The sequence below is a fragment of the Poromitra crassiceps genome, assembly GCF_964638095.1.
Source record: "Poromitra crassiceps genome assembly, chromosome: 1".
NCBI classification, from domain to species: Eukaryota; Metazoa; Chordata; class Actinopteri; order Beryciformes; family Melamphaidae; genus Poromitra; species Poromitra crassiceps.
Window position 1 is genome coordinate 130905006 of NC_139623.1, and position 26921 is coordinate 130931926.

Here is a 26921-nt window from a genome sequence, read left to right on the forward strand (position 1 = left end):
TGGGTCCATCATGAGGAGTTTATTCACATCAGAGTTTTTGCCCCATGACCATAAGACAGTGTTGACATGTTTTATAGAGACTCACAGGGGAGTTTCCCTTGGAATTATTGGCTTGCAGAGAACATACCCTATACGTAAATTATGTCCATTGATCTTAATATCTCGCCCCGGCCCATATGATGTCATGCTCGTACATTCGAGCACTCGCTCATGACTCAGCACATGCACTTCATACGTGTGCTCATCTACTGTATGACCTTTATCCCAGTAAACTCTTCACCTGAACCCAGGAGTGTCCCAACTGGGCTCTAAAAATATTGCACATCTTAACACTGCCTTCCAATAGTGCCCTTTGTGGACTATATGAGTAGTACATGCTTTTAACAGTGTCTAATCAGGCCCACTATATATAATATGATAGTAGAGGATGGTTATACAGTATATTTTCTCTAGTTCCACACATCTAGGGCCCTATCTTCGTATGGCGCTATCGTTTGCACTGCCGTTTGCGCGCCTCTTATTGCTATCTTCCCTGCGTCTTAAGCTATTGTCTGCCTCCACCATCCAGTTTTGCGCTGGGATCAAAGTGCAGACACAGGTGTAGGCGTGGCCCAGGCGTGTCCGTGGGCCTCTAGCCTATCACCTGCCTCCCGCAAGTGTCATTTTGCGCTCTGGCGAAGATACCGTCGCTATGTTCCGAGCGTAAACAGAGGTTTGGGCGTTGACCGTGCCAAAATAGGCGTTCCAGCGCAATGTGTTAGAAAAAATGGCCTTGGGTGCTCTCAATTTTAACGCCACCAAATAGCTGGTCTTAGCGCAATAAACCCCACTATGCCTGAGCGCAAACAGTATTCTCCGTGCAGTGCAGGAAATCCTTGCATGGATACATTAAGCACGGCATGGATGTCACTCTCCAACACCTCGCGCCTGCACACACTCTTCTCTCCTTAGAATGCCACGTTGATTTTCAACTATAGCCTACATTGCAGAAAAAACACATCTTGATTTAAAAATGAGAATTTGTTTGTCTGGTTTTATTAGGCTACATAATTCCCGACCATACAGGTCTGTGGTGTAACATTAGATTACTTTAGGTAGGAGAAAGGGTAGGAGAAAATAAAAAGCAATGTTGATCTTTTCCAACCATTAGGCTATGTTTAATAGCACTGCAATATCCCGTCAGGGAGTGAGAGAGAGAGAGGGAGAGAGAGAGAGAGAGAGAGAGACGGGGCATACTGTCGGCCTATAATGTTATACCCTCGTTACTACCCTACTACTCTCACCATCAAGCAGACAGTGACGGAAGCATGTGTCTTTATGTGCACCAAGGGGAAAATGATGGACTAAATTGGTGGGATTCAATGTATAATAGAAACTAATACAAAATAGGTGATTAATAAAATGTGTGCTGGTGGAATGAAATTCAACTTTAAATAGAGCTGCATCACTAAGCGCGGCTCTCAGAACGCTGCGTAATTACGCACGCAGTAGCCCCGCAGTGGAGATGCAGGAGAGAGAGAGCCCGAAAAGGGATAAGCATATACGTCCATAACAGCATGAAAGCTTAACAACATTTATGGCAACACACATACATACCGTTCCCATTATTTGAAGCATTAATTGCACACTTTCTTATAATGTCTCTAATAACGTTTTGTTTTGGTCGGGCTGAGTCGGTCTCGGGCTGAGTGTATGTGACAACGGCGGGCGAGTTGAGCTCGGTCCACGTCTCAACGTTGGGTTGGGTCGGATTAGATTTTTTAGGACCGTTGAGAACTCATGACACTGTCATGTAGAGTGACAGCCATCAAGCACACCGCACACCAAGTATACTTTTATTGCCACACAGACGTTTGGGCAGCAGCCCTTTTTCAGCGTGTGAAATGACAATAATACACAGGTGATTCACAGGTGGGCATGAGCACGTTTTATTTGATTTCTATGCATGACAGCCTCACATCTCTCTCTCTCTCGCTCTCCCCATCTAGGCTATCTTTTCTCTCTCGCACTGTCCCTCTCAGTGAGGAGGAAGCTGCTGGTGTGATGCTGTGGCTTATATGGGCAGGGTCACACCTACACAATGCTTTTCGGCATAACCACGGCCTTATGGAGCTTTGTACCGAGATGACACGAAGAGCAGCGGGCCGACACGCCCACAATTAGGGCTTTGCGCGGCGCGATTCCAGCGCAAAACGGACGCTAACGCAAAATTACCACCGTTGCGAAGATAGGGCCCCTAATCTTTGAATGTAATTTTGGTGTGGCTAAAATATACCACGACAGAGTATAAACAATCTATTTTAAACTGTCTTGTGTGATCATTGAAATCCATCCCAGCTGGTTGTGGGTTCAGATCCAGTGGAGGCTCTGTTTATCCGCGTGGCCTTTCTGGCTCTGAGCGACACCAGGCTCAGTAGTCTCTCCAGCTCATCGCCGGACCCCCCCACACCTCCGGAGCCCAGCCCTCCGCGATCCTCTGCCGATCCCCTCTGAGCCGCTCTCTGTCCGTCCCCGGCCTGCAGCGGAGGCAGCAGCTGGGACGGGTACAGGTTGAGACCTGGGGGGCTGGAGGGGTATCCCTGGTAGGCTAGGCGGGTCGGGGGTAGAGTGTCATAAAGGCTCTCCGGGTCTTGGTTGGGCTCTCGGTACGCCTCGTACACGGGCGAGGAGCGGTCTTGGCAGCTGTGGTGGTCGTGTTGTGGCTGGTGGTCTCGGGGGTCTTCTCTGCTTCTGCTGTTCTTCTGTTCCCCGTGGTGCCATCTCTTTTCCTCCCTGTCCTGCGTGCGTCTCTTCTCCCACTCTCCGGACTGATTCCTCTCCCACTGGAAGGTCCTCCTCACGGCCTCCTGGCCCCGCTCGCAGCTCTCGTCCTGGTTGTAGTCCGTCATGCTGTAGTCCAGCTGGAGGGAGTGCATGCTGCCGCCCCATCTGATGGACTGCTGGCCGTGGCTCAGGTCGCCATGGGATCCCAGCTCTGAGGGTCGCAGACGTGATGGTGACAACCAGCTAGAACTGGAAGACTCCCAGTGGCACGCTAGAAAGAAAATGACAAAGATCAGGGACTGGATCAGAAGACTGAGGTTTTGAGTCCCTTTGTGGTCAACTTTCTAGTTCAGCAATTGGTAGTAGTTGTCAATTTCTAACTACCGGTACATGTAATCTGTCGACATGGATTTGAACTAATTTTACACAGTATCGAGAAACAGAGATGGGGAAAGTGCACACATTCTTTACTTAAGTAGAAGTACAGTTATTTGTGTAACTGGTAAAAGACTGGTAAAAGAAGTACTGATCCAACTTGTTTACTCAAGTAAAAGTAAAACAAAAAGTACAGACTGAAATGTAGCCTACCCAAAAGTATAAAAGTAAAAAGTATTTCTACTGGTGGTTTCTGCGCAAAGCTAACTGAAACTCATGTCATATTAATATAATTCAAATACTATTCAACTTTAAAATATCCCCTCCAAACATGTTTTAAGATGTATAAAGACTATACTTGAATAATAATTTGTGTGATATGGTTTTTCCACAAAAAAGGTGCACATAATGCATAAAACCTGGGGGAGCATGAGACAAGAAAGACAAACAAACAACGTTACATAATTTTTGTCTGTCGTGCATTAAACCTAAAGTATGCAAAAACATGTAAAAGTTAAGGAGGAGATATTTGTGTTAAAATGTAGGGAGTAAAAGTAAAAAGTTGTCAGAAAAATAAATACTAAGTACAGATACCTGAAAATCCTACTTAAGATAAGTAACAAAGTATTTGTACTTATAGTTATTCCTATCTCTGTGCTTCAGCTTGAGTCTCTAACAGAGACCCATGCATGATTGAGGTCTATGCTAGCGGTATTAAACTAGAAAGACAGGAACTACTGTATATAGCTAATATGCATACTTCAATATTTGTTTGTTTATCGCAAGTCATATCGTCATCACAATATCGCAAGATCCGTGAACATGATTATCATTTACTAAAATGCATTTTCTCAGCTTTCTGTGGGAGAGACGGAAATCTTTGAGGAACACTAACTACATTTAAGTGTTGATAACTAAAGACCGAATTAAGCTACAATAAAATGTTTTATTTTTCTATGAAAGTAGAGGCTCTTCTTTCTTCTGAGATATTCAGTTTACATAATTCATATAACAAACTAGAACGACCGCACCGCGGATATACGCCTCCGCCAACAAGTGAGCAGTCGAGATCCATGTCTGTCCAGACTTTGAGGTTTGAGCCAAATGTAAAGAAATTCTGTCAAGTTACTGAGATATTACCTGGGGTTGGTGAGTTGGGGGGGTGGGGGGTGGGTAACCTTGAAATCCGATTTTCTTTTGTTAAAAGATGATGATTCAATATGATTCCATGCTCTCAAACCGTATTGTTCATTTTTTTTCTCTTCCTACTTGCGTTTTAGACAATGGCTAATAATCCAAACATCGGAAGGGCTAATATAGCCACTCCAATTAGATGTATCACCTGGAATGTAAAGGGTATGAATAATCCAAACAAACGGTCAAAGGTTCTTTCTCACATGAGACATCTAAGAGCGGAGATAATTTTTCTACAGGAAACACATTTACGTATAGCAGATCACGTTAGGCTTCGCAAATCTTGGATTGGCGTTTCACTCTTCCTTTAATTCTAAATCCAGAGGTGTCGCAATACTTATTGACAAGAAAATACAATTCTCTGCTTCCACTATTATTTCAGATCCACAGGGTAGATACATTGTTGTTGCAGGCACCCTCCTTCAAACGCCAGTGCTACTCGTTAATGTCTATGCCCCGAATTTTGATGACGTAGGTTTCGCCAACAGGCTTCTATCCTCCCTCCCTGGTTTAGATACACACCGCATGATCTTCGGGGGCGACCTAAACACCATCATCAACCCAGCACTAGACAGATCAAGTTCTAGAACTACAACTCAATCTAGTATGTCCAGAGCTTTTTCTTTGTTTATGGATCAGAGCGGATGCGTAGACCCTTGGAGATTTAACAACCCAAAAGCTAAAGAATTTTCTTTTTTTTCTCACGTCCATCACTCCTTTTCTCGCATAGATTATTTTTTTATAGACAAGGCACTCCTCCCGGTGGTAGTTTCCTCGGACTATCTAGCGATTGTTATTTCTGATCATGCGCCACTGTCACTCAACCTCTCATTTACTACTCCAAAAGGGAGACCCTCCCCAGTGGAGACTTAACTTCCTCTTATCGGACCAAACTTTTTGTGATTATATAAGCACCTCCATGGAGACATTTATTAAAATTAACAAAAGTGATTCGGTCTCTCACTCTTTACTATGGGAAACATTAAAAGCATATCTCAGAGGACAAATCATTTCTTTTTCCGCACATAAAAACAAAACAGAGAAAGCTGCAATAACCAACTTAACAAACTCTATTATTGATCTGGACCGCGCCTACTCTACAAACCCCACTGCAGAATTATACAAAAAACGGTTGAACCTGCAGACTGAATTTAATTTGTTATTCACAAAAAGAGCTGAAAAATTGCTACTACATACGCGGGGGTCATTATACGAACACGGCGCCCGCGATGGAATTGCAAAAAGAAAAAAAAAAAAATGTACACAGTGCACCTGAACGCAACATGCAAGATACCCGCTAAATAAGTGTCCAAATGTTCATGTCATTCTGGCCAATACTCCACTTCTGTTATAGCATTTCAGTCTGGAATATGGAATATCTTTCAATAATCTTTATGACTAAAAGGCTACATTGAATTAGAAATTTAAATAATTAACTCATTGGTTTTGGATTTATTTAGCTTCAAGACTGCATTTTTGTTCATGTGACCCTCAACACAGGCTTTGATCATCCCGGCCACTTACTGATACTTATGCTTAAATTAACCCACTCATATTCTGATTTATTTCATGAAAAACATTTTGGCTAGTGGAAATTCTAATTGGCTGGTAACTTTAAAATCTAGCAGCCATATTGGCAGGTGGTCAAAAAAGTTAATTTCAAGCCCTGAGAGCAGGTGGTGACATAGGAGTGAGTGAGAAAAGGATGAAATATTGGTGGTTAAGACTGAATAATGACATCACAACTGTTAATTTAAAATGAGTTATTCCTCTAAACGTGGCTTCAAATGCACCAAATCTTTCACGCTGGCGCCGTTCGGCCCTCAGCAAAACCTGGTAGCGAGGACATTTTTTGTGGCCCTCTCTATCATCAAAGTTACCCATCCATGGGTTACGACATGACAATATTTGTTCGGCCCCCGGCAACAATCTGGGTTTCTCATGTGGCCCCCCATGAAAAATAATTGCCCACCCCTGGTCTAATCCATCCGACATTAATTTAATTTTCAAATCTTTCTATTCTTCTTTGTATCAATCAGAATTGACGGACACTGTAGACATGGATGCATTCTTTAACAACCTGGACATCCCAACAGTTACCAGGGAGACTGCAAGTGCACTTGATTCACCAATTAGCCTGGAGGAGATAGCTCAAGCCATTAAGGCTATGCAAAGCAGCAAAGCACCCGGCCCAGACGGGTACCCCACTGAATTTTTTAAGAAATTTTCTGGAAATTTGGCCCCCCCTACACTAAATGTTTTTAGTGAGTCCATGGAGCATGGTTCCTTGCCACCCACTTTAAGACAAGCTTCAATTTCTTTGTTGCTTAAAAAAGAAAAGGATCCCACCAACTGCTGCTCTTATCGCCCAATATCCTTGCTCAATGTTGATGTGAAAATATTGGCAAAGGTATTAGCAACCCGCTTGGAGACTGTTCTCCCCAATATCGTCTCAGAAGATCAAACAGGCTTCATTAAGGGGAGACAATCCTTTTCTAACATTCGATCACTTTTGAATATTATTTATTCTAAACAGACCTCAAAAATTAGACCTAAAAAATGCCTGAAGTTGTCATCTCCTTAGATGCGGAGAAGGCATTTGACAGAGTTGAATGAAGGTATTTATTCACAACATTACAAAAGTTTGGTTTTGGTGATGGGTTCTGCAAATGGATACGTCTTTTGTACTCTTCCCCTGAAGCATATATTAACACTAATAACAATCGATCTACATACTTCCCACTGTCACGTGGAACACGCCAGGGTTGTCCTTTGTCTCCCCTTCTTTTTGCCCTAGCTATCAAACCTCTGTCTATGGCACTTAAGGCTTCCCCTGCTTTTTGTGGTATTAAGCGTGAGGGTACAGAATATAGAGTGTCCCTATATGCGGACGATCTTTTAATGTATGTGACTGATCCTGTAGTTAGCATCCCAGGGATCCTCTCCATATTGGAAAGCTTTGGCTCTATTTCGGGCTACAAGCTTAACATCCAAAAGAGCGTATGTTTTCCCGCCAGCACTCCAGCCCTACGGATCCAGTCAGCTAGTATACCCTTTAATCTAACCGAACCCGGCTTCAAATATCTTGGTGTTAATATAACCCGCTCTTTGGACTTACTTCTTAAAACCAATTTGACCCCTCTATTGTCCCAGACGAAGCTTGACTTCCAAAGATGGAATAACCTGCCTCTATCATTAGTCGGTAAAATACAATGTGTGAAAATGAATACCTTGCCTAAATTCCTCTATTTCTTTCAATGTCTTCCCATTTTCATTCCCAAATAATTTTTTCGTTCTATAAATCAAGCCATTACATCATTTATATGGGGCGGCAGGGTCCCTAGGATCAGCAGAACAGTGCTTCAGGGGAACCGGCACCTAGGCGGGCTCAGTCTTCCTAATTTCTTATACTACTACTGGGCAGCTAATATACATAAACTGACATTTTGGATGCATGCACCCCAGACTAACTGGTGTCTGTTAGAAGCCAAATCTTGCCGGTCAACATCACTTCCAGCTTTATTATGTTCATCTTTACCTCTGTCCCCGTCTCGACATACGTCCAACCCAATTGTACTTTTAAGGGGAGTGATCTCAAACTTGTGAATATTGTTTTGGGCATAAACACGCCTTATGAGGTTTGCGCCGAGATGGCGCAAAGTACAGCGGGCCAACACACCCACAATTAGGGCTTTGCGCGGTGCTATTCCAGCGCAAAACGGGCGCTGGAAGATAGGGCCCATAGTTTATTAGATGAGCAGGTAGTTAGTCAAAGAGAAGTAACAAAAAAGACAGACCCTATTATATTCTCTGGCCTCCCCTGGATGGACTCCCACAGATAGACTCCCTAGTCTTTGTGCCCATCTCATGGGGAGTACACGAGCCTCAACATGTACATGTGAGTGTTTCTGGCGCTGTTGGAATGTGTATTCTTGGTGAATAAATGGGGCAGGCTCGTGTACCGTTTACTCCCATTATAGTGCTAAACTCACTATTCAGGAGGGGTGAAACAGACTTTCTAATGCATGCACAGAGGAGAGAAAGGCATCTACATTCTAGTTTTACTATTGGGAATATGGCAAATCTCCAAAAATGTTGGCGTAGCCCTTTAAGGCTATTGATAGGCTAGTTGAATGCTCCTATTCTCTTTTATTGTTTTCCATGCGCAAAGTGGGGCTGTGTCATCACAGTTTTTCGTTATTGGGCCCCAATAACGCGGTTGTCATGTAAACAGAAGGGCAAAGCACAACAAAACACTTTATGCAGGGAGCGTTGTGGTGTAAACTGGGTCTTACACTGTGGACTGTTGTCTCTCTGTGTTGTCTCTAGATCATAGGCTCTGTGCTCCCATTCCTCCTCTCTCGCTCTCTCCTGCCCTCCCTCCCAGGACACTTTGTGGGAGGGGCTAAGTTCTGAGTGACAGGGTGACTCTGATGGGAGATTCGGTGCAACGCTGCACACGGCGACGCCCCTCCTGCTGGTCCCGCCCCGGACATTAGCCATGTCTGAGAGGAAGCTGCTCAGCTGTGGAGAAGAAGAAGAAAACATAAAACAGTGACGCACCAAAAGACAGTTACAGTTTCTAAAGTTACAACGGAATCAAAAATGACTTTTTCACCTTGTTAGCTAATTCCCTATTATATAAACAAATTAAGTTACATTGGGTTACATAATCAATAGCTATAAAGCAGATACACATAGTTATTAGTTATTAATATATAAAATACACAAGACATACATGGATGCTGGACAGATTGACAGAGACACAGAGACACAATCATCCTCTGACACACACAGCTGTGGCCTTGTTGGGCTCCAGCTCTGCCCCCTCTCTGCTCTCTGCCCCTGGACTTGTTTTCTCTGCTATAGTTAAAACATATAGCTTGTACCATGGCAGACCTATAAGTAAGGGATAATCAACGACTAGGTGTGTGTTATAGGATTTTAATGCACGACGTGGAGGCAAAAAACCACCCGCCGCCGCAGGACTGTTTCGTTTTCGGTCCCTACTTGATCAAGATAGGACAAAGGAGCGAGAAACGATGGGGGATACTCTTCAAGTGCATGACAACACGTGCATATTGACCTGCTGTCCAGCCTGGACGCCGACTCCTGTCTCATGGCCTTGAGACGGTTTTGATCAGGGGACCAATTTTAAAGGAAGTGACTGCGAGCTGCGAGAGGCATTTGCAGCCCTCCAACCAGACCTAAAAGCGCAGCTTGCCCCCCAGAAGATCACCTGGAAATTCAATCCACCAAATGCCCCTCACTTCGGCGGTTGCTGGGAGCAAGAAATTCGCTCAGTGAAGCAGGCCTGGCAGGTGACACTAGGGGCACAGCTGGTTACGGAGGAGGTGCTCAGGACACTCCTCATCAAAGTGGAAGGGATCCTCAATTCTAAACCCTTGGGCTACACCTCATCGGACATCGCTGACGCCGACCCGATCACCCCTAACTCATTGCTAATTGGACGGCCCGACGTGTCTCTCCCGCAGGTGGTGTACCCCGAATTGGAACTTCTGAGCAGAAGACGCTGCACGCATAGCCAGCTCCTAGCCGACCATTTCTGGAGGAACTTCATTAAGTTCTACCTTCCTTCAGGCCCGCCAGAAATGGTGCACCGAGAAGCCAGAACTGCTCATTGGAAAGGTTGTGATGATCGTAGACCCCCAGCACCCTCGTGCACTCTGGCCAATGGGGACAGTCACCAAGCTTTCCTCGGGACTGGACAACAAAGTGAGGTCTGCCGACGTAAAGGTGGGGACCCGACCCGTACCTACACCCGGCCGGTGGCCAAGCTTATTCAGCTCCCCTCACTGCCAGACTAGTCAACCGAGCCCTGCTTACGCCTAGTGGGACTGGAGGGCCATTTCTCGAAGAATACAGATTCCCTGCAGGAATCTGAGGGCGGCTGTAGAAAAGGCTCCATACAAACACCATCGCTAATCTTACTCACCAACCCTCCTCCAACACTAACTCTCCTTTTACTGCTGATGATGACTTCCTAGATTTTTTTAAAGGCACTATGTGTAGGATTCTGCACTATTAAATATCACCAAACCATTACCTTGTATATGTTGAAGACTTACAGTGATTCATTTCTGTGTTTACAACTAAGCCACGCCCCCTCCCTGTGTTGTGATAGCCACCAATCCTTCCTCCCAGGCTCCCGAATGGGCGTGATCTGTTTACATAGAAATCCCTCCCTGGAGAGTCCGACCTAGTGAGCCCCTCCGAGCCCACAGCCCAAAACAGAATTTTGTAGACAAAGATGGCGGACACCTGATGCGGGCATTCCAGGGACTCTGAAAGAAAAGAAAGATCTCAGACCAGAGTCAACCTTGCCGGTCTGGCTTTCACTAGATGGACAGCCCTACGAGGAGCTATATCTGGCCTGCAAAGTGACTCGGAGCTGGCGTGTTCTCCTGTACTTACACATGGTAAGTAACGTTATAGCTTTTGCATGTCCCATTTCAGTAACGTTACGCATGATAGCGAAATGTACAAGTTGTTATCGATATTGTGAATTTGTTCTGGGAATGTTGTAATCACTTGGCTAACTGTTGCTTTTTACGGCTATTCAAATGACTTTCCACTGCTAGTGTGGCCTGTTGCTGGATTTGATTAGCTTGTCGTTCGTGTATAACTTATACACAGACATGGTGACAAGTTGACATGCATGACATAATGTTACTTCCCATTTCTGTTATAATTACATCCAGTTGCTGTCACTATGATGCAGAACGGTATAGTAATGTGTAAACACTTAGAAAGGCCATGGAGAAAAGCTAGCTTCGCTAATGTTAGCAATTTGTTTTTCTATTCTGTCTCACTAAACAACGTTACATTAGAAAATAGCTGTAACACCGTCCAAACAAATCAAGGTTTGGTAAAAGTATCTAATTCATGACAATGTGGAGGAACCCTGCCTTGATATCTAGCAGCTACAAAATAGATGATTCAAATGAATAATAAACACATTTCCATTTGTCTGATTTCCAGTCATCCAGAAGAGCTGACGATAGTCAAGATAGTGATGTATCTTTTAATCCTCAAGTTATCATAATTAACAGACTCCCCTCTTCATCTGATATATTTCTTCTCAATGTATGTTCTCTCCCTACCTTACATGTTTACCTCATGTAAACAGACCTAGGCATAGCTTAGCACAGCTGTCTCCTGTTTTTTGTAGCAGTGCATAGCAAGTCCGCTCGCATGTACAGTACAGTATATGAGGCCCTTTCCCCTCTTTTCCTCATATCATTCTAAGCGAGCAGTACCAGAGAGAACGCTCCATAGGAATTGTTGATGTTAGGGTAGTCATCTATCTTAACTAAACATATACAACTTGACCAACACAGTCTCTTAGAAAATTGTATAATACCAACGATATGGACCAACGTTGCTATTTTACGATTTCGGCTCGAAAAATGTAAAATAGTAACGTTCTGAGTGGTTAGGGTGAGGATTAGAGTAGGGGGAGGGGTTAGAAACAGAAAATCTCCGTAAAACACGCCCAAACCACGCCCACCGCTGTAGACGCATACGTTCCCATTTTACAATTTCTTAGCCGACATCGTAAAATACCAACGTATGTCCACAAAGGTTGCTATTTTACAATTTTTTTGGAGATCGGGTTGACTTGACATGCTATTCCGTCATGGAACATGCAGTGCAGTTCACATGTCTGAGAGCTGCCTTATTAGGAAAGCAAAAGGATGGACACTATCTTTACCATGTATGTTAAAATTGTGGTCTGAAGCTAACTGTATAATATACAGTTAGCTTCAGACCACAATTCACCATATTATGGTATATATATATATGGTGATGTTTATTTCATGCTATGATACGTCACTCCAGATATAAAACTAGGCTGCGCCCTATCAGCGGCAGAGTCCCCTATTTGACTGGGCTCTCCATCTTGGTCTGCAGAGAAGATGTTTTTCTGATGTTCTGTCTTTGTTCAATAAAAGATATGTTGAAAAAGGGCAAGCATCAGCCGGATTATTTGAACTTTGACTCTCTCTCTAAGTGGCCCCTTTTCAATACACATCAATAGAAAACAAGTGGAGCCACGATTATGATATTTGACATGGAGAAATGGTGCTTTTATAGCAAACCTGTATAATACATGTTCCATCATCTTTGATGTTTTGATGTTTGCTGTCTGCAAACTTCTGTACACCAATAAAGTTGATATGACTTCATCCATGTCTCTTGGCCAGTATTCTCCATTGTGATTGTCTGTTGTCCATTGTAACATTAGATTTGCCTAAAGCTGAGTGTGTCTAGCTACAGTAGCCTACCAGTATTTGTGTTCTGTGTATATATAGCCTACTTTATATAATAGACAGTGTATGTGATGTTTCTCAGTACATTGATTTCACAACTTCGTTTATCAGAAAAAATAGTTTATTTGCAAAACTAAAATATGGGCTACACCAGAATCACGTGACCAGTCCATCAGCTATGCGGTTCTTCAGGATGTCGACAAGATCTGCTATCGTCCTACAGCCGACCTTCCTCTCTGCGACCCTGCCTCCTCTCCCACTGGTGCTAGCCTGGGCATCAGGCATACACCTTGGTTTGCCTGCCTATAAAAAACAGCAGTGATTCAAGCGTTTGAAATTAGTTTGAACAACTGTAACAATGAGAAAATACTAGCGTTGCACTATGAATACATTTTGGCCATGTCTTGGTATTAGCAGATGAACAAAAACACATAGGCTAAGCTACTCACTGTTGACAGACAGCTGTGGTTAGCTAGCGATGTCCCCAACATTGAATTGAAATCATCCTAATTTAGCTATGTCAAACAAGTTTTAGACAACGTTTTGCCTAACCGTACTTAGCAATAGGGCAGGCTATGCAAAAGGTTAGGTTACATGGATTTTGATCGGTTAGCAGATGATACAAATAACAGTCTTACCAAGCGGACTATTGTCAATATCCTAAAGTTTTATGACTATCATGTGAAATTTGTCATTACTCAAGCCAAAGACATAGCCGAGATGCATTCGTGCTCGTTTTATGTACTTACGTCTGCAGTAGGTAGGCTATGCACAAAATAGTTGTTTATTTCTCCGTTGCTTGGGAGGGAGAGGGAGGCGGGGGAACCAGGAAGTGCTCTGCACTGGTGGGTGGCATCGAGATTGTTTGGGTAACACCCCTTTGTTTTGGTTTGAAATGGCGACATCTAGTGGACAAAAAAATCACACAGTGCCTTTAATAGCAAAATCACCTGTATTAGAGACGAAATCAGTAACGGGCTACTCAACAAGGGCGTGAACCCCTCTCCTAACCCTGCTTCAAGAACCCTAGATGAGACTCACCACCGGTGTATTACCAGTGTCAGCAGGAACTCTCTGATCCAGAGCCCATCCAGGCCCGGTCAGACTAATCTGCTCTCACACTTTCAGACTATCTCCTTAGATGATCTTTCCAAACTAGTATTTTCATCTAAATCTACAACCTGTCTATTCGACCCTCTCCCCGCACAGCTAATTAAAGAACTTCTCCCAGTACTAGGCACTTCCATACTTAATATTATCAATAAGTCTCTTCTATCTGGGGTTGTACCCACTGCTTTTAAATCAGCAGTAATTAAACCGCTACTCAAAAAACAAAACCTTAATTCTGAAGTTCTCAATAGCTTTAGACCAATTTCAAACCTTCCCTTCCTTTCCAAAGTCCTTGAAGAAGTAGTCTCCACTCAACTAAATGATTACCTCTCGCACAATAGCCTTCTTGATCCTTTCCAATCCGGTTTTAGGTCGCTCCACAGCACCGAGACCGCTCTCACAAAAGTAACCAATGATCTTCTTCTCGCATCAGATTCCAATTCCTCCTCTCTTCTCATCCTACTAGATTTAAGTGCAGCTTTCGACACAGTCGATCATAACATCCTGCTAGATCGCTTATCTAGCTACATGGGCATCCGTGGTGCTGCGGTCTCTTGGTTAGAATCGTATCCGTCTGGCAGAATGCACTGTGTCTCATATAAGAATGTTAGATCCATATTCTCACTAGTAAAATGTGGTGTACCGCAGGGATCTGTCCTGGGTCCCCTGCTCTTTGGTGTCTACTTACTCCCTCTTGGTGATATTTTCCGTAGATTTGGTATTAACTTTCATTGTTATGCCGACGATACTCAAATTTATATACCATTTAGACCAGATGACCGCTCTCAAATTGTAAATCTTGAATCCTGTTTAGCTGCTGTTACAGATTGGATGTCTCAACATTTTCTACGACTGAACGCCAATAAAACTGAATTACTAGTCATTGGTCCAAAAGCCCAAATACCACTCCTCTCTGACCTTAGTCTAAACATTAACAGCTGCAAAATTACTCCTAGCTCACTAGTGAAACACCTTGGTGTGACTTTTGACTCTTCTCTTTCATTTGACCCTAACCCATATTAACTCATTGAGTGCCAGCCACTTTTGGAAAACGGATGCTCCCAGTGCCAGCCCTTTCAGAGCGTTTTCAGTGATTTCTCGAGGCCCACAGAATATTGTGTGATATTACTATGTAAACAGCGAACACGCACAAAGAACGATGAGACTCTATTGTATCATCAGCAAAAAAAAGTTTATTGATATCATTTTCCGTTCTTTAGTTATCAGCCGGAGAAGATAGGTTGTTTTCACCAAAAACAGACGTTTCAAATTAGAAGCTGAGATAATGAGCCTTTTGTGAAATGAAGCATTTCAAGCACATCACTGACTCTGAAGCTAATATTTTCTGATGTAGTGACGTGGTGTAGTTGTGTGGTGCCCTGCATGCCCCACCCCCCTCAACTGCAAACTCCTGCTCTGTGTCTCTGGTGGCTCTGCTCGAATCTCTGCTACCTGCGTCAGGCGACGAATCTCTGCATGGAGCTGGGATCCCCACACCAACACACAGCTTGCATGCCAGAGCTGGGAGAAACTCACCCCCACACCAACACACAGCCTGCATGCCAGCGGAGCTGGGAGAAACTCATCCCCACAGTAACACACAGCCTAACACGCACCCAGCGTCTATTTTCGGAGCGCTCCGTTTTTGTGCGCCGGCTCCCAGCGCGACACCGAAAAGCCAAACCGGACTGCTGAGAATGGTTTGGCCCTTCGGCGTCAGGTGCTGCTTTTCTGGCGGCTAATCGTGTGGAGAAACTATGCAGCAGAGACAGAGGGGCTCAGTTGTGGGAGCGGATTGACTGCTGTTCGCAGCTAACGTTAGCTCCAGCCAGAGCAATCTATACGGCTCTGGCTCCAGCATCGGTTTCCGTTTCATCACGGGGCTTCTTCTGGTGTTTTTCCTCACCTTTCTCTAATCTGGAGAGCACTGTCGCCACCTAATGGGTCCGTAAAATAGCTTGTACACCTTCAACATCCACCATATTTGTACAGGAGATGCATCAGGCTTTGATCCACGTCCCACCGTCAAAAAATGCAAGTGACGTCTTTAGACGTCATTGGCACTCTACGTTACTATTTGAATTGACGTCTTTAGACGTCATTGGCACTCAATGAGTTAAGGTGATCACTAAGACAGCATTTTTTCATCTCCGTAATATCTCAAGGATCCGTCCCTTTCTAGGTGCTTCAGATGCAGAAACCTTGGTATATGCCTTTGTTTCATCTATACTGGACTACTGCAATGTCCTATTCTCTGGCCTACTACATTGTAGTACTACAAAATTACAACTTGTACAAAACGCAGCTGCTAGAATACTATCTAGAACTCGGAAGTTCGATCATATAACCCCGGTCTTAATCAGTCTCCATTGGCTCCCCATTCAGGGCAGATCAGACTTTAAGGTGCTTCTACTCACCTATAAAGCGCTACACAAGCTTGCACCCCCATACTTATCTGAGCTAATCATCCCATACTCCCACACGCCCCCTCCGTTCACAGGATGGTAATTATCTTACCGTCCCAAAAGTTAAGAAAACATCCGCAGGAAGTAGAGCATTCTCTGGAACCAGCTTCCCCGATCAGTTAGGGAGGCTGGCTCCATCGATATTTTTAAAACCAGACTTAAAACATATTTATTCTCACAAGTCTATGATATTATTTGATAGTGCACTTTATTTTATTTTACTAGTATTTCTCTGTGATTGATTTATTACCTGTGTTTTAACACCCCTCCCTTTAATTTTAACTTATTGATCTTACTGTAGCTCTCATACTGTCTGCTTTTACTTGACTTCTTTTCAACCTGATCATGCACTGCATCATGTATTATTGTACTGTTTTATGATGTTTTCTTTAACTGTAAAGTGTTTCGGGACCAAGTCTCATGGTGATTTTACACTATAAATAAAACTGAATTGAATTTAATTGAACAGTTGCATCACCACATAGGTTGTGACCTCTCCTGACCTCTTGTTTTTTGTTTTGTTGTTGTTGTTATTTGTTCTGTGTGTATTCTTTCTTGAAAAATGATCTAAAAAATAAAGTAAAAAAAACAATACGGTCATGGCGAGCACACACACACACACACACACACACACACACACACACACACACACACACACACACACAATTGTACCATACCTGAATCCCCTCACTAGAAGTGGTCCCCTGGTGGTAGAGTGCTCCTGGTAGTGTGGAGTGGGTTGTGGGATGCACCATGACCTGAGGAGGGCCCCCGTCACCATAGCCACTTGTGGCCCCTGGTGAGCCTGACAATCGCAGCACCTGGAACTCCATCCCCTGCATCCCTGTGCCCGTCTGGTGCAGCATGTAGCTGGTCTCTGTGGAAATAGCTGAGATGCCCATCACAGTCTGGGTGCCTGGGCCCAGATCTGAGGCTTTCCTGAAGTGGATTTTCTTTCTGAAGGCCACAAAGAGTACAAGGAGGAGAACGATGACGAAGGCCAGGACCCCAACGCCGATTAGCTCTCCTGGTCCAACGTAAGAGAGGGGCTCCGCCTAGGCCACATGGAGAGAAAATGTTAGGGTTGTGTTACAACCCAGGTTTTACGAGTGAGAACGAGAGCTCTCACTCTAGTGCCATCTCACTGCGCACCGCAGCAACTGGAAGAATATAATTTTGCTAAAAAAATTACCTTTTTTATATAACCAACCACCTACAGGTGGCATGGTAATCTTGGGACTGAGGCGGCCACCCAGATTCCTTTCCCCGTGACAACGTCACGTCCGCCCAGATCCCCAAGACGCCACTCCATCTTCCAGCCCACCTGCTCAACGTTGCATCGACGCAGCAAGGCTGAGTAGTGAGAGCTCTCGTTCTCACTCGTAAAACCTGGGTTGTAGCACAACCCTAACGTTTTACTTCGTTTCGAACTCAAGCTCTCACTCTAGTGCCAAATTCAACTGCCCTTGCTGCGGGGAGCACCGCGAATTGCTCATGCCCAACCGTGTGGCATTTGGAGAGGCAACGACACTACTTTCTCGCCGTTTGACAGTACCGCATGCGCGTAGAGCGAGCCGGACACGTCATGACTGTAGTACCTAACAAACGTGTGATGAGAGGACCATGAGGCTGCAGCGCACATGTCCTCCACCGATACACCGCGCAATAATGCGCAAGACGTTGCAACGCCTCGCGTATTATGCACTTTGATACCCTCCAGGGGTACCTTACCCGCAGAGTCTGCCAAAGCAATCACCTCCACTATCCAGTGCGATAAGCGATCCTTGGAAAGGGGTCCGCCCTGGGCCCTCTGCCTGAAACAGACCAACAACTGGTTTGAAGTGCGTAAGAAACGCGTTCTCGCCACGTAGGCCGAAAGCGCCCTTACGGGACACAGCATGTGCAAACCTCACTCCTCGTCCAAACTGAACGGCAGGGGACAGAAAGCTGACAAGTCTATGACCATAGACCTAAAGCTGGCATTACAATTCAGGTTGATACGCAGGGTTAGGTCACAACGTGACCCTGCGCCCATCATCCGCGAACACAACGCAGGACTGCTGCACCGAGAGGGCAATCAGGTCACCAACCCTCTTTCCTGACGACAAGGCCATCAGCAGCGTGGTCTTCAAAGACAGAAACTTCAGATCAACGCAGTCCAAGGGCTCGAACAGATGACCCGCGAGCCCGTCCAGCACCGTGACCAAGTCCCATTTGGGAAAGACGCACCGCGACGGCGGGCGCAACCTACGCGCCCCCTTCATGAAGTGCGAGACTAGAGGGAGCCCCCCTGTTATGCCCGACCTATGTGATAACCAGCATAACACAACAAAAAGTGACTCCCCCTTTCCCCTCTCCCAAGGATGACCATGCCACGAAAGGTTTTGCAGTCCACAGTGATTTATTAAAGTATAGCAGCAGAGAGCATCAGGATGAGCCCACTCAACATAACAAACAAAATCTATATTAAACTCTAAGCTTACCTGTAAACAAAACCCCCCCAAATAAACAACATTGATCTTACCTGCTTAACTAATAACAAAAACACAGGAAAAAAGGTAACTAAGGAGAAATCAGAGCTTCTCACCCCTACATGCTGCTATATGGACTGCACACAATTATAATACAAAGTTAGTAATGATACAATTGTTAATGTGATTAGCTAGGCTAACAAACAGGGAATAAGCCAGCTCCTGTCGTGACACAGCCTGGTTGGGAGGAGGAAAAGAAGAGTGAAGAGGTCTCGGCCCAGGCTCCTTTTAAGACCAGTCCCATCAGCCTCCCAACCAATCACCAGCCGCACCTGTAGTAAAAGAACATGGGAATGGAGTGACAGCTCCACCGGGGGTAGGGAGGAAAAACACATGTCAAAACTCAACATAAATGGATAGTCTCTTCCCGAGTGTGGACTGCCACAGAAATAACCCACACTGGGTCATAACACCCCCCCCCCCCCACGGGCCTACCCTCAATTCCCATGTGCCAAGCAGAAATCGCGGCTACGTACAACTTAAGAGACTGCGGGGACTGGCCCGCGTCAAGAAGGCTCTGAAGGAAACAGAGAACGGGCCGCATACCACAGTTCACTGGATCCACACCTTTGTCCGTGCACCAACGCAAAAAGACCCGCCACTTGTACGTGTACTGAGAGCGGGTCGAAGTAGCGCTAGCACTCTGAATAGTGCACACCACACTTTCGGGCAAGCCCTGGGCTAGCAAATGGTCCCGTTCAGGAACCAGGCTGCTAGTTGCTGGGGGAGGGGTGGAGTACCTCCCCCTCCGCCTGGGATAGGAGATCCAACGGCAACGCCCAGGGCGGTCCCTGCGCCAAGGAGATCAGGTCCGCAAACCATATCTGCTTGGGCCAAAAGGGGGCCACCAAAATAAGCCGCAGGCGATGTTCCCTCATCCTGTCCAACACCTGTCGAATCAGGGGGATCGGGTGGAACGCATAGAGCCCGTCCCGGGGCCACGCGTGTGCCAGCGCGTCGTGGCCCAGCGGGGGACTGTCCTCTTGGATCGAGAACCACAGTGGGCAGTGTGTCGCGCGCCGCGATGCGAAGAGATTAAAGTGGGCGCGGCCGAACCTGGCCCAAATCTGTTCCACCACCTGAGAGTGGAGCCACCATTCTGTCGGACGGGTCAACTAGTCGATGCTATTTGCACGGATGCAAGCTAGCTATCTAGTTAAGGACTGAGAGAAGCGGCAAACACACTCGTGTGAAGCAAGCTGACCTAGCTAGCGTATTCGCTAAGCTAATATCTCAGACTCAATCGTTACACCAGCCGGGGTAAGAGCATGCAAGCTACACGGCGGTAGCCTAAGCAGAATGTGTTAACACAAGATAAGGCAAGACACTCTTAGCTTTTGATGAGCTGTGATCGTCGCCCTTGGTGAAGAGAATGCAGGATCGGGTCCCCGAAGCCTGAAGAATCTCATCCACCGAACGCCTTGTTTAGTTGGGCAATATAAGACGGAATTAGCTCTGCCTCAGAGCGCAATCTAATAGACCCTTTTCACGGGGGCCATTTTGTGTCGAAAAGGCAGGATAAACACAGGTGCAAGCAAAACACTAATGAAGGTTTCCAACTTCCAATCATGGAAGATGGAAACCCTCATTAACTCCTCAACTGAGCCACTTAAAAACCAATTAGGCTCCCTTGCAGGCTACATCACGCCCTCGGCCAGGAACCTAGGGGTTATTTTTGACTCAAACCTCAACTTTGAATCTCACATAAAGAAAGTCGTCCAAACCTCCTTTTTCCACCTGAGAATCATCTCAAAAATCAAATCTTTTATGAGTTTTAAAGACCTAGAAAAGGTCATGTATGCTTTTATTTTCTCAAGATTGGACTACTGCAACTCTTTATACTCTTGCCTTACTAAGAAGCAGTTGGCACGCCTGCAACTTGTACAGAACGCAGCAGCTAGGCTTTTAATGGGTATTAAGAAAAGAGATCATATCACACCCATTTTAGCTTCACTGCACTGGCTCCCTGTACATTTTAGAATTGATTTTAAAATTTTATTAATTACTTTTAAAGCCCATCTTGGACTGGCCCCAGACTACATAGCTGACCTTTTATCTTTTTATCAACCTAACCGTGATCTTAGATCCGCTACTCAAGTCCTCCTCATCGTGCCCAGAGCCAATCTCGCTACTAAAGGAGATAGGGCTTTTGCGGTCCGGGCCCCAAAGCTTTGGAATGTGCTTCCAATGGACATCCGTCTATCGACATCGGTGTCTATTTTTAAAAAACAGCTGAAAACTCATTTTTATAGACTGGCATTCCTCTAATTTGCACATTTATATTTTTTATTGTTTTATTGTTTTATTATTTTATTGTTTTATTGTTTTTTGTTTTACGGTTCAGTCTTTTACGTGCGTATACTTGTTTTAATTGGGTCTGCTTTTATTGTTTTAGCTGTGTTTGATGAAGGCCCACCATTGCTATCATTTTACCTGCATCAATGTACTCCTATGTTTTTTATTGCCTGTTAAGCACTTTGTAACATTTGTTTTGAAAAGTGCTATATAAATAAAGTTTATTATATTATTATTATATTAGTGTGTTGCTTGCACCTGTGTTTATCCTGCCTTTTCGACACAAAATGGCCACCGTGAGAAGGGCCTATTAGCACACGGAGCTTTCAATGACACGTCTACCAGGTGGGCTGGAAGAACGAGGAGTGGCGTCTTGGGGATCTGGGCAGACTGGAAAGGAATGTGGGTGACTGCCTCAGTCCCAAGATTACCACGCCACCTGTCGGTAGGTGGTCAAATGGAGCAAAATTATATTCTTCCAGTTGCTGCGGTTTGCAGCGAGATGGCACTAGAGTGAGAGCTTGAGTTCGAAATGAAGTGTGTGTGTGTGTGTGTGTGTGTGTGTGTGTGTGTGTGTGTGTGTGCACGTGTGCGTGTGATTATTGTGTGTGTTCACTCTTTCTACCATTGCTCATACGGTACCTGTGTGTCACGGATGATCCCACAAAACTGACCGTCGAAGCCTTCTGAACAGTTACAGTAGAATGCCCCAAACGTGTTCACACACTCTCCTTCGTTCTCACACTCCTCCCGGTCGCATTCGTTGACATCCTCTTCACATCTGCAGAGGCACGCATGCGCACGCATGCGCACGCATGCGCACGCACGCACGCACGCACGCACGCACGCATACACACACACACACACACACACACACACACACACACACACACACACACACACACACACACACACACATTTCTATGCAGAGGAGTGGAGAAAATGGTTGGTATCAAAGGAAAATAGACGAATCAAAGAAGAAGAGTCACAAAGTGGAGGAGAGAAGAAATAAAATAAATGCTCTATTCACAGTGCATTTCTTTATATAAAGAGCTTACATTCTGGAGACCCAGGCAGCTACAGACCCATAGCGCTCCAGAGTTTTGACAGAAAGGTAATCACTAAAACGCTGGCTACCCGGCTAAATACCATTGACCAGTGATCCACATACCCAGCACTGACGAAGGTCCTAGGACCGAAACGTTTGCTTTTTTATTTTCACTATGAGCACCGAGCACTTTATGGGCTAATAAAAGAAAATTATATTTTCGCAAGTCTCAGTCTAAGGAGTCTTCCTTAAATTACTATGCAGTGAGCGAGTCTATTCTGTCAGCTTTCCTTCATATTCTCTGGACCACCGCACCTGCAGCCAAACCAGAACAAGGGACAAACAAAGGCGCAACAGTTTTCTCCAAAAAATACCTGGCTAAATAGACATTTGTCATCCATCATTCATCCTGACCAGACAGGGTTCATCCCAAATAGGTTATCTTTCTCCAATGTCAGACGTCTCCTCAACACCATGTTATGCAGGTGAACTCGCGCTGAGCTCCCGCTCCATCGACCATAATTATCGTTTTATCTGACCACAGACTGATATTTTTACTTCTAATTGAACCGTAAATAGTTCCTGACGATGTCAGGCAAAGAAAGCAGCTCGGCCACGGGCGGAAAACTAAACAAGCTGAATCTCAGTGCTCTGAGGAGCAACAGAGGTGAAGACAGAGGTCCAACAAGATGGCGACCCACCTGAATGTAGCTGCACGTCAAACGTGGCACGAGAAGTCACCGAAAGTGTCGGCAAGATGATTGAGGAGAATCTGACCAAATTTACGAGTGCACTGGAAGCCATAACAACCAGAGTGGATAGTAACATGAGAAGGCTAGACAAAACCGAGCGCCGAGTGTTTAAAATGGACGACTTGCTGGCCACAACAGAACGCAAGCTTAACGAGACCGAAGCCAAGCTGTGTGTGTGTGTGTGCGTGTATGGCTCTTAATGTTAACTCATTGAGTGCCAGCCACTTTTGGAGAACGGACGCTCCCAGTGCCAGAGTTTCAGAGCGTTTTCAGTGATTTCTCGAGGCCCACAGAATATTGTGTGTTAGAACATGGCTCTCTCGAATACTCGATTCTGATTGGTCAATCAACAATATTCACCGGTCATTATTTCTCGACAACCGACCGCTGCTCTGCCACACCTGGATTAATCAGTTGGTAAGAGCATTTTGTCCGCAGACGCTACTAATTAGGCCAACCAGTTGCAGCTGTGGTGTCTTGTGTGCCAATTATGAATGAAACCGCTTTGTGTTGAAAACGCTATTAAAAAATCTATTTGAATAATTATTTTTTTCAGATTATTGAATGATTTAGTTGTAGGCCGTGTTCTAAGCGGGATAATGTATACTGAGCCGGTGATTACTGGAAATAATGACCTTCAGGTGAATATTAAGCCCTCCGCTGCGCGTCGGGCTAAATCATTCACCTGTCGGTCATTATTTCCACAGTAATCACCGGCTCAGTATACATTATCCCTTACATATTACTATTTAGAACACGGCTCTCTTGAATACTCGATTCTGATTGGTCAATCAACAAGATTCACCGGTCATTATTTCTCGACAACCGACCGCTGCTCTGCCACACCTGGATTAATCAGTTGATAAGAGCTTTTTGTCAGCAAACACTACTAATTAGGCCAACCAGTTGCAGCTGTGGTGTCTTGTGTGCCGATTACGAATGAAACCGCTTTGTCGTTGAAAACGCTATTAAAAAATCTATTTGAATAATTATTTTTGTCAGATTATTGAATGATTTAGTTGTAGGCCATGTTCTAAGCGGGATAATGTATATTGAGGCGGTGATTACTGGGAAATAATGACCTTCAGGTGAATCATTAAGCCGTCCGCTGCGCGTCGGGCTCAATCATCACCTGTCGGTCATTATTTCCCCCGTAATCACCGCCTCAATATACATTATCCCTTACGTAAACACCGAACACGCACAAAGAACGATGAGAGTCTATTGTATCATCAGCAAAAAAAAGTTTATTGATATCATTTTCCGTTCTTTAGTTATCAGCCGGAGAAGATAGGTTGATTTCAGCAAAAACAGACGTTTCAAATTAGAAGCTGAGATAATGAGCCTTTTGTGAAATGAGGCATCAATGAGGAGATGGATATCCGCCCTTTTCTATGAAAGTTTTTCTTTACTTTGGCATTGATTCCTTATATAAACTTGTCTATGGTATCTCTAAACTGTGTCGTGGTCTATACATTGTTGAATACTCCTTGATGTATTTAAACTGTTGGTCTTGATCTACATAATTATGTATACTCCTATAGGTATCTCTCAACTGTTGGTCTCAGGCTTTGTTTTATTGTAATACACCCATGAGACACTTGGAGGCGCCTCTAAGCTTAGTCCCACCCTTGATGACGGCCTTTCAGCCTGACTGTGGGGTCTGGTACATCCTAGTGAGGGTCTTTAATTTTAACTTTAATTCCTATTTTTGTCTATCACATTTTGATAATGTTACTATTTACTATTTTCATATGTACTCTTATTCTTGATCACACATGGTCACACGTCACCTATTTGATACATGGTATTTTATACCAAATTTGATCTATTCAAAGAGCAACTTTAAGATTTGTCATTATGTATGGTCTCTAGTTGTTTTCATACATATTGTTTCCAACCAGTACTTTATTGTATTCACCTGACCATGTAACCACAGCTGTAACCCATCTTGCTTGATTGCATTGGAGCTAATTGTATCATATGACCTGACCTGTATGTATTTAAGATGGCGTCTCACAGTCCTTTGCCAGTCTGATGAAGAGCTTTGCTCGAAACGTCACTTTTTTGTTGGGTGTTTGAAATAAAAAACACAAACTAGGAGCCCTTGCAGTGTGCGAGCTTTTTATTCATTTTTCACTTATTGTTCACCTTTGAGCTCAGCACCTGCCCAACTTGGATTTTGGATGTGCGTGTATCCTCTCTGATCCTTTTGTGAAATGAAGCATTTCAAGCACATTCACTGACTCTGAAGCTAATATTTTCTGATGTAGTGACGTGGTGTAGTTGTGGTGCCCTGCGTGCCCCCCCCCCCCCCCCCCTCAGCTGCAGCACCCCCACCCCCCTCAACTCCAAACTCCTCCTCCGTGGGAGTGTCTCTGGTGGCTCTGCTCGCTCTGCTGCGTGTGTCAGGCGACGAATCTCTGCATGGAGCTGGGATAAACTCATCCCCATCAACACACAGCTTGCATGCCACAGCTGGGAGAAACTCACCCCCACACCAACACACAGCCTGCATGCCGGCGGAGCTTGGAGAAACTCATCCCCACACTAACACACAGCCTAACATGCACCCAGCGTCTATTTTCGGAGCGCTCCGTTTTTGTGCGCCGGCTCCCAGCGCGACACCGAAAAGCCAAACTGGACTGCTGAGAATGGTTAGGCCCTTCGGCGTCGGGTGCTACTTTTCTGGCGGCTAATCGTGTGGAGAAACTATGCAGCAGAGACAGAGGGGCTCAGTTGTGGGAGTGGATTGACTGCTGTTCGCAGCTAACGTTAGCTCCAGCCAGAGCAATCTATATGGCTCTGGCTGCAGCATGCATCGGTTTCTCTTTCATCACGGCTTTTTCCTGCTGTTTTCCTGACCTTTCTCTAATCTGGAGAGCACTGTCGCCACCTAATGGGTCCGTAAAATAGCTTCTACACATTCGACATCCCCCATACTTTCACAGGAGATGCATCAGGCTTTGATCCACGTCCCACCATCAAAAAACGCAATTGACGACAATCGTCGTCATTGGCACTCAACGTTACTATTTGAATTGACGACGATTGTCGTCATTGGCACTCAATGAGTTAATGTGATAGAGTGTAACCGCTTGGCACGGAATGTGATTACATTTCTAATTCATCACTATACTAATTCATACTAATTGTCATCAACACTTTCCGTCCAATCAGTGATTAAGGCTTAACGGTGGATGTGTGATTGCAGGCTATGGTATCTTACACAAGTCCTGTGAGTCCTCTGGGGCACCCGCAGAGAAAGGCGCTGCCCACCGGCTTACAGTGCCCACCATTCTGACATGGGTTTGGCATGCAGGACGTCAGCTCAATGTCACAGCGCCCTCCAGTGAAGCCTGCACTGCAGCTGCACACAAAGCCTGTTGGGGAGAGATTAAACATGTGAGAATTAATAACAAATTGTCTAATATGTGATATGTGAGTAATGACATCAAGGTTTACAAACCAGCAGAATACATTGTACATGGCCACTACTGCACATACATGTCATACACATACGAGTCAAAATCATGTGTCTTTGAAAATAACAATCAATATGTGGATGCTTCATCAAAGACGCTTAACACATAATAGTACGGGTGTAACAATTCACAAAATTCACAGTTCTGTTCTGTTCGATGATACAGTGGCATCACAGTTCTGTACGTTTTCGATACAGTGGAGGTGGTGGGTGTGCAGCGGATGAGAGCAAAGCTGGCCTCTCTGATGGAGAACAACTCCCATCCTCTGCACGACACTGTGACAGCCCTGGAGAGCTCCCTCACCACCAACAGACTAGTTCATCCAAAGTGTGTGAGGGAGCGTTTTCGGAGTTCTTTCCTCCCAGCGGCTGTCAGACTTTTTAATTCTGTACACTCTTGAGTGAACAATGGTTTTTAAATTGCTGCTAAAATGGCTGCTAAATGCACTTTTATCTAGCACTTTAATGTAATTTTGTGCTTTTAATGCAATTCTTAGTTGTGTAATTTGCTATATTCAGTTTTTACTATTGTTGAGCATAGCCTACGTGCTATTATGTTGCTGTCTCTTTTTTTAACCCTGTCCACTTGCTGCTGTAGCACTGAAATTTC

At 44.8% G+C, this 26921-nt stretch overlaps 1 protein-coding gene across 1 annotated transcript in view; it reads right to left on the bottom strand.

Annotated features, from left to right (window-relative positions):
• Positions 1 to 2318: 2318 nt before the first annotated feature.
• The window catches only part of fat3b (FAT atypical cadherin 3b), a gene marked incomplete at both ends in the record, with an annotated part of 214011 nt that continues 189408 nt past the window's right edge, over positions 2319 to 26921 (bottom strand). The window contains 5 exons of the mRNA XM_083633105.1: positions 2319 to 3034; positions 8628 to 8856; positions 16879 to 17256; positions 21670 to 21808; positions 26057 to 26210. Of these exons, the coding sequence (XP_083489231.1) occupies positions 2319 to 3034; positions 8628 to 8856; positions 16879 to 17256; positions 21670 to 21808; positions 26057 to 26210 (1616 nt within the window). The remainder of the gene's footprint in view (positions 3035 to 8627; positions 8857 to 16878; positions 17257 to 21669; positions 21809 to 26056; positions 26211 to 26921) is intronic.